At 42.6% G+C, this 13,171-nt stretch overlaps 1 protein-coding gene across 1 annotated transcript in view; it reads left to right on the top strand.

Annotated features, from left to right (window-relative positions):
• LOC128937650 (mastermind-like protein 3) overlaps positions 1 to 13,171 on the top strand; it is a 29,639-nt gene that overhangs the window by 6,845 nt on the left and 9,623 nt on the right. Inside the window, exon 2 of the mRNA XM_054277447.1 lies at positions 1,858 to 3,330. Within this exon, the coding sequence (XP_054133422.1) occupies positions 1,858 to 3,330 (1,473 nt within the window). The remainder of the gene's footprint in view (positions 1 to 1,857; positions 3,331 to 13,171) is intronic.

The raw sequence follows: 13,171 nt of genomic DNA, 5'->3' as shown, positions 1-13,171 counted from the left end.
ACTAATATCTAACCTAAACCCACCTTCTGTCAGTTTGAATCCATTTCAAACTTGTCCTGTCACTTGTAGAAGTCCTTCTCCAGCTCTCTTGTAGGCCCTCTGGGTGCTGGAAGGTGCTATAAAGGTCTGCCCAGAACCTTCTCATCTCCAAGATGAGCATCCACACCTCTCCAAATTCAGGGTTTTGAGACCAGACACTGGAGAGGGGAGCCCAGCCATGGGGCAGAGGCTGTGGTTACAGGGCAGCTGGTCTGTGTGGCACCACAGAAGCACAAAGGGGAGGAATTTCTGCCTGCAGGAGGCTTGGCACACACTGGCTTTGTGCAGGGTGGAACAGGCAGTAAAGTCTTGGCCACTTATGCCAACAGTGACTTCCCACATTAAAAAGCTGATCTGCTCCAGTGAAAATCAAGGAGTTGATGGTCTGCTTAGGCTCATGGCACTGTCTTTCTGCCTGGCTCTCTGCAAAAGAGCAGCCTCACAGTAGCTTGGTGTCCCATGCACGCTGAGCTGTGGCTGCAGCAATGCCTGTGCTGGCCACATCCCTCTGCACTGTGTGATGAAAGAGGGGCAAGAGAAGGGCACAGCCTTCCCAGAACCCGGGCAAGATACGGGTTTGCTTGCCCATCTTATGCATGGGATGAAAGGGGGACCAGCCCTCTGGGAGGGGAGAAATAAATGAGATCTGGATTATGAGAAGAAAGAAGGTTGAGGACCTCTAGGTTAGGGAAGGGGTGGGAGTTGCATATCTGGGACTTTCCTACCAGTAAGAATACTTTAAAAACTGATAAAATCTTTCAGTATTTTGTCTTCTATTGTTCTAGTATCAAGGATGCAAGCGTGTCCTGAAGGCGTTTGCTGGAGCTGTGACCTCTTTGCTTCCTCCCCTCCCCACTATTGTTTTTTGCCTTAGTGAAGAGAGACGCTTTTTTAGCCTGGTACATAAGTAAAGGACTCTGCTTGGGTGTGAGTGGGGAGGACTGCTGCTTGCTGCAGTTCTTTGCTATGCTTCTACAACCAGATTCAAAACTGATGTTAATACACTATTTTTTTATAAAATTCCTATATTCCAATTTATTTGCTTTTCTGTAGACTTGCCTGGCCATTATTTCTGTTAGCTATTTATGTTTTATGTTAGCCCTTAGCACATAGTCACATAGTTGATTCCTTTTTTTTTTTTCATTATTTGATTGAGTTAAAGTTATGCAAAGCACCTTCTGTTTTCTAGGGTGGATTTTTTTTTTCTCCCTTAAAAGTGATTCTCAATGTGTTAGCCAAGAACATAGGGCTAAGCAAATGAAACTATGCAATTTTTTTTTTGTCAACAACACATTTCAATATAAGTAGTCAATCAATTATATTGCAGTTACTTTTTTAAGAAGCTTCTAGAAACTTCCAACAACAACAAAAAAATTTGGAGTGACTAGTAAGTTTTAGTGATTCCTTTTTTCTCTTTTTTAAAATTCCATTTTAAGACTCCTCACTGTGTTAGGCACACTGTTTAAATCTTATCCCTGTATTAGGCACTAAAATGTCAAATTAGTCAACTTGCTCCCTAAATTTCTTGGAAGCTAGCACAGATTCAGCTTGGAAAGCACAGACATATTTTACAGTTCTGCTTTCCTAGTCAAAGGAAGGTTTGGTTTGGGACAGTGGGAAGTGTTTGGTTGTTGGGGGGTTTTTAGACTGTGTTTTCAAAGTGATCGAGGCATAAGAATGAAATCAGAGAAACCTCCTAACCAGTTTTGAAACTTATTGTCACTGGCTTGATGAGGAGCCTCTTGTCACAGTGCCCATGAGCACTTCTTTTGCGTCTGCAAATGGTTAATTTTTTCCTTTCCTCTTGTTTTCTTTAAGCTTCAAGAGACAGTCAAAAGGAAGTTGGAAGGCGCACGTTCACCTCTCAATGGAGAGCAGCAGAATGGAGTTTGCGATGGGGGCTTTTCTCCAACCAGCAAGCGGACACGCAAGGATGGGCCAGGCATTGAGGCAATCAACAGCTTGCCCATTAATCTGCCTTTGCCTGCTGTTTCTCCTCTTCACCAGCTTGACATGAAAGCTCCTGTGCTCCTGCAGAACAGTGGAACTCACAGGAGTAGTCTGGAAGACTTGGGTGAAAACGGTGGGCTTTCTGAGATAAAGCTCCCTGTTAACGGCTGCAGCGAGCTGGATGATGGTTTTAACATCCTGCACAACAAGGAGCTAAAGCAAGAGCCCCTGGATGACTCCAACTGCATAGACACTTCTGAAACATCTCTTTCCAATCAGAACAAGCTCTTCTCAGACATTAACCTAAATGATCAGGAGTGGCAGGAGCTCATAGACGAGCTGGCGAACACCGTCCCAGAAGATGATATACAGGATTTGTTCAATGAAGACTTTGAAGAGAAGAAGGAGCCTGAATATCCCAGGCCTGCCACAGAGACTCAGGAGAGCGCGAGCGTGAAAAGTGATCCATCCCATTCTCCATTCACTCATGTCCCATTGGGATCTCCCCAGGTCAGACCATCTTCTTCCGGTCCTCCATTTTCCAACATCTCCTCAGGCTCCAGCGTTGCCTCAGCATCCAGCGCGCCGCTGGCCCCAGTCCCTGCTGGCTCTCCAGCAAATTGTGTGGTGCAGTCCCCTCAGACCCCCGGCCAGGCCCACACTCCCGGACAAACGCAGGGGCGCTCCGGGAATGGCTTCCTGATGAGCGCGGCCTCGGCCGTGGCGGGCTCAGGGCCTGGCCCCAGCGCTGACCTGTCCCCAGCCGAGCAGCTCAAGCAGATGGCAGCCCAGCAGCAGCAAAGGGCCAAGCTCATGCAGCAGAAGCAGCAGCACCCAAATCAGCCCTCAAGCTGGTCACCAGGGGGGCCTCCATCCAGTCCCTACGGAGCACCCTTCAGTGCAGACAAACCAAATAGCCCAATGATGTATTCTCAAGCCTTTAACAACCAAAACCCTGTAGTGCCTCCTATGGCAAACAACCCCCAGAAGACCACAATCAATAACTACCTCCCTCAAAATCATATGAACATGATCAGTCAGCAGCCAAATAATTTGGTCACAAACTCCTTGGGCAAGCAGCCCAATCTGCTTTCTTATGGCAACACCAAACCTCTGACCCATTTCAGCACTGAGCTGGGTCAGATGATGGCCCCGGCAATGGCAAACCCCGGGAAGAACACCATGGTGCCCTACATCCAGCAGCAGCAGCAGGCCCAGCAGGCCCAGGTGCCAGCCCACGTGGCACACCTGAGCGAGGAGCAGAAACGCATGCTCATCATGAAGCAGAAAGGAATGATAAATCAGCCCGTGGGATATGCAGCACTCCCTGCCCTTGGTCAGGTAAGTGAGTGCACAACCAGAGGCTGATACAAGGGCTTTGTACAGTGGGCCTCTTGTGTTGCTAATACAGAGTCTGACACCTCTTTGTGCAGTCTCCTCCATTTGTCTCCTCTTTCTCCTGGAAAATATGGAATGTCATTGCAGATGCTTCTTGGATTTTTCATGTGGTATTGCAGCCTGATTATTTTAAGAACTGAAATTATGTTGCACTATGCTTCAGTTGTTAATTCAGTGCTCTCTCCCTGTGTCTCTTCTGATGAGTGCTTGGGGCCACTCTGGGAAATTTTGAGTTAGAAGTCATTCTTCCTTGGAGGGTTTATTTCCTTTTTTTTGTAATGCAAGACTTGGTGGTTGTGGATCCCAAACCACTGCATGGCTTAGTTCACCACAGTGTAGCGAGCATTGTGAAAAAAAGATGGAGCAGCTGGTCCCTTCTTCTTGGGGTAGAGATCAAGCTACCTCTAAACAGCATTTTTGGCATTTTGGCTCTGGGAGCAAAGGAAAAATATTTTGGGTTCTGAGTGCTTTTGGTTTTAACTGGAAAAAGTAAGAACAACAGAATGCTTTTAGTGGTGCTTGGGCCATGATGATGAGATGGTTTATTCTGGGACTTTCAAGTAGTCGTTAGCAACCCCAAGTATTTTGTCTTTCAGCAAGAGGCTAAAGCCATGTTGGCTTCAGAGCCCTGGCATCACTGTCTCGTGTATTCCATGCTAAGCTCTGGTGCAGCAGTTGCCAGGCGTGGGGAATACTTTGTAATGAGTTAATAACCAGTTGGAATATTGCTTATATCAATGCCCTATCACCTCCTCGGTCAGCAGGGTGTTCCTAGCTGTGCAGCCCCTGTAAAGATCTGCCCATGGAAAGGTTCAAGAACAAATTTTCTAAATGTTGTATTGAGAGTTTTAAAATGGATTAAAGTTAATAATCAATTCTCAAAGTGATGTCTTTGCAGAAGTTATGTGCCACCAAAACAGGTCAAGAAATCTGATATACACCAATAGTGTACAATACACTCATAGAATTGATGGTTGATCATTTTAGCATAACATCTTTTCACCAAATTAGCTGTTTACACACCACCTACAGGGAATACTTCATTCTGAGCATGGTTTAGCTGTGACTCACACTGTAATGCATGTAGAAATACAGCAAATTTTGTTATTCCTTCAGCTTATGGAGTTTGGGGATCAACCAATAAGGAGAAGTAGGAGCTTTACCAGGTCAGACCACATCACATATTATTTAAAGTTAACTGCAAAACAAAAAGAAATGTTCATCTGCCTCGTGGTTTTGGTTCAGGATGTATGGTGACAGCTCAAAGGTTCATATTTTTATATTAATTCTGCTTGCCTATTTTATTAGACATAGGTGATCTAAAGCCTCTTCTTTTGGAAAAGGCTTATCTAGAGAAATATTGCAATAATGACTTAGACTGTAATTGTAGCTACAGGTTTGTCATTTTGTAACTAAGAGGCGGAGGATGCTTGGTCATGCTGCCAATGCTTTATTGTTTCTTGCCTTTGCTTTTGTTAAATCTGCTGAACTCAAAGACCCATCAAAGAGCTGAGAGGATGACCTGCCTGTGTGGAAGAGTTAATGCCATCTCCTCCATTTCATAAGTTGAGAAATTCATGTTAATATCTCTCTGCAATTCCACAATATGAATGGATAGCCAAGGTTTCATTTATCTAATCTCATTCAGTTCCTTTTTTCTTATAAGTGTAGGAAAAACTGGATATTTGGATAGAATTAGATATTCTTTCATAAACAAGTCCAGATATTAAGTCATTTCTGTGACTTATAAAGAAGAAGCTTAGGGCAGAGCCATACATAGTTTGTTATAGTCAGGGATAGTTTGTTTGAGTCAGGGATTTTTTCAGAGGTGCCCTGAAGGTAATTTTGATGGGATTTTTTTTCTGGAGCGGAGTGTTAAATCCAGAGGCAGATTCTGACTCGTCGATATCCAAAAAACCTCATGGTCGGTCCTGACTTGTCTACCTTACCAAGACTCTTTCCTACCAATATTACCTCATACCTGACTGTTCTCCCCTTGGTCAGACTCAGAATTCCCTGCTCTCTACCTTGCTCCATGTCCCCTGATCTGCCCCAAAACCATTTGTTAGTTTGTGAGCATGTGGCAGGTGTTGCCCGTTTTTGGTCTTGTTTTTTTCTGGGTGGTTCTTCCATTCTTACTTGGCTGGGGCTCATAGGCTAACCCAGCAAGTAGATTTGCACAGATTTGCTTGGTATTTGAGGGATAGAGATTCTCTTCTCTTGTGGTTCTCATGTCATAATAAAAGAAATCAGTTCCCCCCTCAAGACACAACAATCGCTTTGTTTAGACTTTTTATATTATTTTAGAAATAAAAGGGAGAAAACCTGAACCCACCTCCTTCTCAAAAATTACACTGTTTTTTAAGCTAAAATGTTCCATTAAGTTTTTGAGATCTATGCAAGGTTTTATGTGAGGCAATTTTTCTCTTCTTCCTCAAACCAAAAAGTAATTTCAAACTGAAGAAAAGTAAAAAGGTTTTCTTTGGGAAATTTAGAAATAATTAACTGTGCTTTTTCTTAGTTCCAGCTGTTCTATATGAATGCATAATGGTAAGAAAAAAAACCAGCCCAAAGGAATAACTGTTGAATGGCTGAGGCAAAATTTGATGTTTGGAGCCAAGTGTGTGAGGGAAAGTAATGAGAGGTCAAAACAAAACAGAATTCTCTGTGGGTGTAAGAACAGTAAAACTAGACTGCAGCTATTTGCCTGCATGGGACTGTGAGAATGCTGCAATTGTTTCCTAATGAAACCACTAGTTATTTTGTTTAAAATTGTAGAGATGCGAATGAAGGAGAGAAATGACACCATCCTGCAAGCATATTTCATATTTAATTATCTGCCCTTTGTTTTAATCTTATGCAATCAAGATGCATCATCTGCTCAGTCTGGTTTTGCATGCCAAAGTGAATACTGCTAAATCCTCCAAGTTACTGCTGGTAGAGAGCTGAAACCAGTTGTTCCATTGCTTGGCTAGAGAATGTGTCAGAATAACTGGTCTTTTCCACTTTATAAAACACAGTTGAAGTGGTAACTCTTTGATTCATAGAAACTTCTCCATTTGTTTAAGATTTATAAAAATACAGCGTTGTGTGATTTTTTCCTTGTCAAGTTTCATGAAGACTTACAGTGTGTATTATTCACATCTGTAAAGAAAATGTTTTGTGTTATTTTTAGAAGCAGATATTTTGTATTACTGACTGCACAAAATGTATATTAAATGTCCTCTGTTTTACTTCTTTTCCTTCCTACATGATCTAGGTTGCTACATAAAGAGCAGTTTGTCCTGTTATTTAGTAAGATCCAATAGTTTAATGATTCAGTGTGTGCCAATCAACTCTCCTTCAGTTTTATTCATTACAACTGCAGTTGTGAAGCACTGTGGTTTTGAAAAGTCTATAGCCAGTAGCAGCATATTTTTACATAGAGTGCTACCCTTTCCTGGTGGTTTTTTGTGCCATTTTTTTCCTGAAAGCGCAAGTTAGCATCATCAGTTTTAGCTTTCCAATCTCATAGCCCATTCCAGCTGCTCTGAGCTCAGCATGCACCTGACCTGTGTCTGTGTGAAGGAGTGCTCTCTGATGGTCAGTCTGTACTCCCGGCATGGCTAGGATGTTCCACATCACCACCAAGGTGTACCTCACATCTCTGACTTCGTATTTTGTCTTTCATTTTATCTTTGTGGGTCCTATTTCTGATGCTTTCCAAAACATTTCTAAATAGTCAAGCCTTATGCCACATAGAAGCATTAGGTTATCGGTATGTGTGTTCCCTGCAGAAAGATTTCCTAACGTTGCAACGTGTGAGTGTCCATAGTAGGAACACTCAAGATCTCTTGAAAGACTGTCCAAGTGAGTGGTTAAGTGCAGATTTGGAGTCCTTTGCTCAGGAGGTTCTGCCAAACCCCAGCTGATGCATCTAATTTGCTGAAGAACGTGGCTTCTGCTCTCTCAGCAAAGATTTCATTCCTCATGGGCAATGGGAAGCTTGCCCTCTCTATGTTAATGCTCACCAGCTCAGTGTTGTCTGCCACAGCCAAACTTGTTAATAAGGAGGGGAGCAGATCAGCTGCTCCCTGTATTCTTTGTTCTGTTGTTGCATTCTGGAGTCCTCCCACTCACACTCAGCCCCTTTTTCATGTGTGAGAGGAACATTTTGTGTGCCTTAGCCTGCAAGCATATCTTACACACTGGGACAAAGCCACCCATTCTGTGGCAGCACATCTCCCAGACAGGGGCTTAGTCCTCATTTACACCCGGTGGGAGCTTGTTAGCAGCTCTTCCTGGACAGTAAGAGAGGAGCTGCCCGGAGAGGACCAAGTACCTCATGAGAAAGCAAGCCCAACTTTAGCAGCATTGTCACAAAATTGCATTTCCTCTGTCTCCTTTTCGCTTCTGTTTCACACTTGGGCAGTGTTAAAGCTGATTACTCACTCCAGAGGCTTAGTCTTTGGCTCATGCCAGTACCCTTCTGTTGAATCTGTTCTGTCAGATCTCTCACTTCTGGTTAAAATCTGGTTTGAGAAACAGGTAAACATGTGAAATGCCTTTTGTTTGGAGAAACTGGAGAAAAGTCTGTGTCTTTGAAAAATAGAAAGAAAAAAATTTGAAAGTGTCTACCTAGAGAGAGTGTAAGGTCTGTCCTGAGATGACTCCTCCTTTTGTGACATGACATTCCTTGAAGAGTAAACATCCTCAAAAGCATCTGACTTTTAAAATCATTTTTGTACATAGTATTGCCTAGAGAAAGCAAGATTCCTGAGACTGCCCAGCATGCACTTTCCAGGGAATTATTTTTCCAGTGTGTATTTATTTCCCTCTGAATCCAGCAGGTTGGGGGGATTTTTTGTTTTTGTTGGTTTTTTTTGTTTCAATCTGTCCTATATTATTTGTCTGCTTCTTTTCTCTCTCCCACTACTCCATAAGGCATTTTTCTTTCTCTCTGTCTAAGTTCCCTGCTGAAGTTTACCTCCTGTTTCCCCTCATCCAGCTTTTATCTCTCTACTTCCCCTCCTTACCCCTTTAATAGCACAGGACCTTTTTCTGGTGTTGTCACAGCTCACAGGAAATTACTGCAGACACCATGGCTTTCTGTGGTCTGTATACCTCTGGCAGATGGAAATAGTATGAAATATTTGTTGTCATAGTAAATGGTTTTTTAACCAGTCATGGGACAGGTGAAGAACTGGGGAATCTCAGCTATAATCTCACTAATGTTGCAGCACCATCCATGAGATGAATTTGGCCTCTACATCTGCAGTCTGACTGCTAATCCATCTCAACCAGAATTGCAGCGTTCCAGACTATGGAACAGCTTCACTGGATTGAGATTATTTGCAGTGTGCCCTTATCACAGATGGCTGAAACAAAACAAAACAGGTAGGAATGTTCTATTGTTAAGTGGCATAGGACATGCACACCCTAGGGGATTTGTCTATGGCAGGAGAATGCAGTAAATTAGGGTTACAAACCCTTGCAGCCTTGCAGATGGAAAAGCAATTTTAAGTGATTTTTTTGGGAGAGTAACTTTCAAACCCCCCATATCATGTGAAACTGGTCCCATCACTTGAAGACAACTTCACTGTTCTCACAGACGTGCATAGAACAGAAATATTTAAAGCCTTTTAAGACATTTCTGGCATAATTACTATGTGTATCACAAACTACACAGTGTACATGGATGTATTGTAAAATTTAGTGTATGTGGTCAGTCTGAAGATGCATTCACTTTATCCATCTGACTCCGTGGGGGTTGCTAGTCCAGAATCAAGGAGAATAATTTCTGTGGTTCCCCAAGCACCTGCTCACATCCCCCAGGTAAAAGGAACACAATGGGGAAACTGTATGTACCAAAAAGCTTGTGTGTCTGCAGTGGGTGAAGCTCTGGGTGTCAGTGTGATTGATTTTCAGTTAATTGAGAATACAATACCTGGTCTCTCTTTCTCTCTCCTCCATTTTTCTTATCTATTCCACCACTTTTAATTTCCTATTAATAGACTGTGCTTTTCCTTTTCAACTTAGTGAGAGATTTCTCACCTACACAACCTTAGTCAATGGGAGCACTTACATAAGGACTGCACTGTTTGCCCCTGTGCATCTTAATGAAATTGGAGAAATTGTGGGGGTTTTTCCCCTTGTTCTTTGGAATTGCATTCTCCTTTCTCAAAGACTTTTTTTGGCCTCACAAAATTAGATCATAACTTTGCAGAAAACAACCCACTGTGATCACAGCTTCATTGCACAATGCCTGTGCTTTCTTGAATGTTGTTCCCATCTCTTCAAGATGAAGTAAGATCCAGTGGGTTGGACCTTTGATCTGCATAATAAAAGGCAAGGAGATAGTTTGTAAATCCTTCCTTTCTCCATCTTTATTCTTTGCAATTTGGGACTCAAAGACCTGAAATAATTTTTGCTTGCTGAGAGGAAACTTTATGTAATATATGTGGAGAAACTATTATGATAATTAGCGTTGTTAGGAAAAATCAATGTGTGTAAGTCATCCAACAGCAAGCAATGATCTTCTCACAATCAGCAATTTATCATGCATTGTCAATGCAGGAGGGCTAAGACTATTTTATTCAGATAAATTTCTCATTCATTTAGTCAGTAAATCATGGTGCACTTCATGATAGTAATTTTTAATGTGACTGCATTTTGTAAAGTTTTAATCACACATAATGGATTTTATCTGACAATGAGGTCAACCTGTAGTCTCTTCCTCTGTCATTTGAATCTTACCATCCCATCATGGGGAAGATCACAGTCACACCTGGAAGCCCCAGACTGCAAGGAGATAGGAAATACAAGGGGCACAAGAGGATGAATAGTTTAGACTAATTTTTATCAATTGAGGCTTAGGTGAGGATTTACTCTTGGTGGAACAATAACAGATTATACTTGATGTATCCTTGCATCTGAGTGTAGCTGAATTTGTTTGAAAACTCTTTGCATGAGCTCTCCAATGAAGCTTTTGATCTGACCAGCTTGAGCCTGAGCTGCAAGAGCACCTTTAATCCACTGGGTACCCTGGGAAGGATGTAGCTAATGCTGCTCTTTTGTCTGCACTCCATGGTGAACTTTTCCATTGGAAAAGCAGTCAACGATGAGGCATAGAAGTGAGGCAGGGAACCTTTGTGGTTTTCAGAGAGAGACAGGCTGTTCAGTGTCTTCATCTTGAGTCTGAGCTCTGCTGTGACTTGCTCATTCTTAAGCTGGAAGGAAAAGCCCTGTTGTCTTTGTCTACAACAGGAGTGTGCCCTGGATCTTCCTCCCAGCTTCAGTTCAATTCTTCAGGTCTTGCTTTTGTTTCTGAGTAGCTGAGGAGTGTTTCCATTTGCTTCTTATAGATGTGGTTTGAGTTGATGTCTTTCCCCTTTGAAGCAAGCTATGGATGGCTCTTCTCTTTCCTGCTGCTCTCCCTGTGTTCTGGTAATCTCCTTTTCCCCTGCACTGCCTTGCACAGGTCTGTGGTACATGGTTGGGTCCAGGTTTATTAAAGCCCTGTAGGTGTTCCTGTGCTCCTTCCAGCACAGGAGCTATCCTATGGCCACCTGCATGGACATGGTTTTCTTTGCTCCCTTTTACTGATGTGAGATCAGGATGTCATTTAGAGAGGTGTTTGAGTTCCTTTGGGATCAAAGGGCCTCTGGAAGTACAAAATCCTCATCATGTTCCACAAGGCTGGCTCTTGGAAGACCCCTTTAATTTCTCCCTCCAGATCCCCTGATTCCTTCCTTTTGTTGTTCCTCTGAGAGACTGACAATCTAGAGGCTGATGATCCTTTCTCTTACCACAGAACTAGAGAGGGGAGAGGGAGAACTAATTGTCCATGAATTTTGCAGGAGTTTTTTCCTCCTGTGTCAAAAGACTGGCATACCTTGCATGTACTGAGGCTGTGACTTGCCACCCTGTGATGGCCTCCATGTGGAGCCTGACCTGCTCTTTCCAGGTCAGACTCTCTCTTGTTACACTGCTGCAAGTCAGGAATATTCACTGGATAATGAACTTATGCAGAAGCACTTTAGAAAAAAAAATGTGGTCATTAGTTTGGTAAATGGAAATGGAATAAACCTGCTCTGATGTTTTGTTTGGGCGGTTGGAGTTTTGTTTTGTGAGTATTAAAGAGAAGAGCAACCTTAAAACATTGTGTCTTGGCAGGCTTTTAGTATCTCTCTCTGTGCCTTTCTCTGTCTCACTAATGCAACTTTGCCTACAGCTTCATGCATTAGCAATGCAAAGCAGATTTTGAAAGCCAAGGGAATCCAGGCTCTTCCAGATGAACACTGATTTAAAAGAGACAAAAATCTAGAAAAAATAAAGGTTGTTCAAGTGACATATGGTGTGACAGTGACCCTACTGTAAGGACAGATGTACAGAGCTAATGGTAATCCTACACCAGAGCCAGATAACATTCTGAGGTTAGGAAATCAAAGCCCCATGCTTTGGCTTAGCAGAGAATTAGCATGTGGAGCTCTGGAAACAGGGCAATTCAGTTCTTAGCCATGTTGCATTTGGGGCTTTCAGCTTTGGTAGCAGCAAGATCCTACCTCATCCTGTGCAGGAAAATCAGACCCACGTAGTTTGGCCAGGGAACAGAGTGCATTTAGTAAAGCTCGAGTGTTTAGATGGATCGGTGAAGAAGGTGTGTACTCCCTCTGATAATTAGTTCTGAGAAGTTCATGTCTCTTACTGCAGAAACAGCTCATTCACTGCTTCAGAGCTGTGGGGCTTTTAAACTGGGGAATAAGTGCTGACTTTCAGAGCAGAGGCAGCAGCAGTGGTACCCAAGGGATGTTTTGGAGCCTTTTCCCATGGGGACCCCAGGAGCTAACCTACAGCAAACCAAGCCTCAGGTGTGCTCAAGAGCCACCTGTGCTGACACAAGTTTGATATCCTTTAATGACAGAAGAGAATCCCAAGGCTTGGGGTGCAGCCGTGGCTCCCTTGAGCCCCTGGCCAGCAGAGTTTGGAGCAGCTTCAGGTGGCCAAGCACTGTGCAAAGACATGTTCTTCTTCTTCCAGGGAGGGGACTACACATGATGCCATTGTTTTATTTGCCAGAGGCTTGGCATTTACATAAATGCTGTGCCCCTGTTAAAAACAAAGTCATGATCAGTAGGGAAAACCAGGAATGTTCTGTGTTCTCTGGCAAAATACCTCTGTCTCCCTCAAGCCCACCTCTCTGCCCTACTTCTTGTGACTCCCCTCTCTTTCTTCTGGTTTTAAAATATATTTAGCAATGAGATCTTCCTTATTTGTATTCTCTGAAAACACAGGAAGTAGGTCATGTCTTCCAATACATTATATCAGCAGCAGTCATTGGAAAACAGAAATTAATAGGGTAGGACCATAATTTTTTGGTGCAGTTTTGGATGCCTTAGCAGCATTCAGTTAGGCTTTATTTTTAAAGTGGCAAAATGTTCCCAGTATCAACAAAAAAGATTATAGCACTGACTTTTTACCATGCTCATTCAATTTCTTTTTTATGTTTACTTTTGCTTTCCCTCAAACGAGGTATTTGGGTATAAGAGAAAAACACAAATTTAAAATGTCTAAAGGCAACACATGATTAAAAAGTTAAAAAATTTTTTCAGGCTTATTTTGGAAAGTGTCCTGACTCAGTTGCAGAAAATAGGCAAGGATTTATAGAATTTGTTGATGTTGTTCTTCAAATCCTATGCACATATTTTCTATCATTATTGTTCAGGAATGGGGACCTGTTGTATTTTTTTCTATTTGCTATCAAATATTTTCTGTCATAGTATCTGGATCCAAGTACAAAATCTAT

Source organism: Melozone crissalis, unplaced genomic scaffold (genome assembly GCF_028551555.1).
Source record: "Melozone crissalis strain CALT ecotype California unplaced genomic scaffold, PUWL_Pcris_2 ptg000020l_1, whole genome shotgun sequence".
Classification (NCBI taxonomy): Eukaryota; Metazoa; Chordata; class Aves; order Passeriformes; family Passerellidae; genus Melozone; species Melozone crissalis.
The sequence above is the reverse complement of the archived record's forward strand: the minus strand, read 5'-3'. Positions and strand labels throughout refer to the sequence as shown.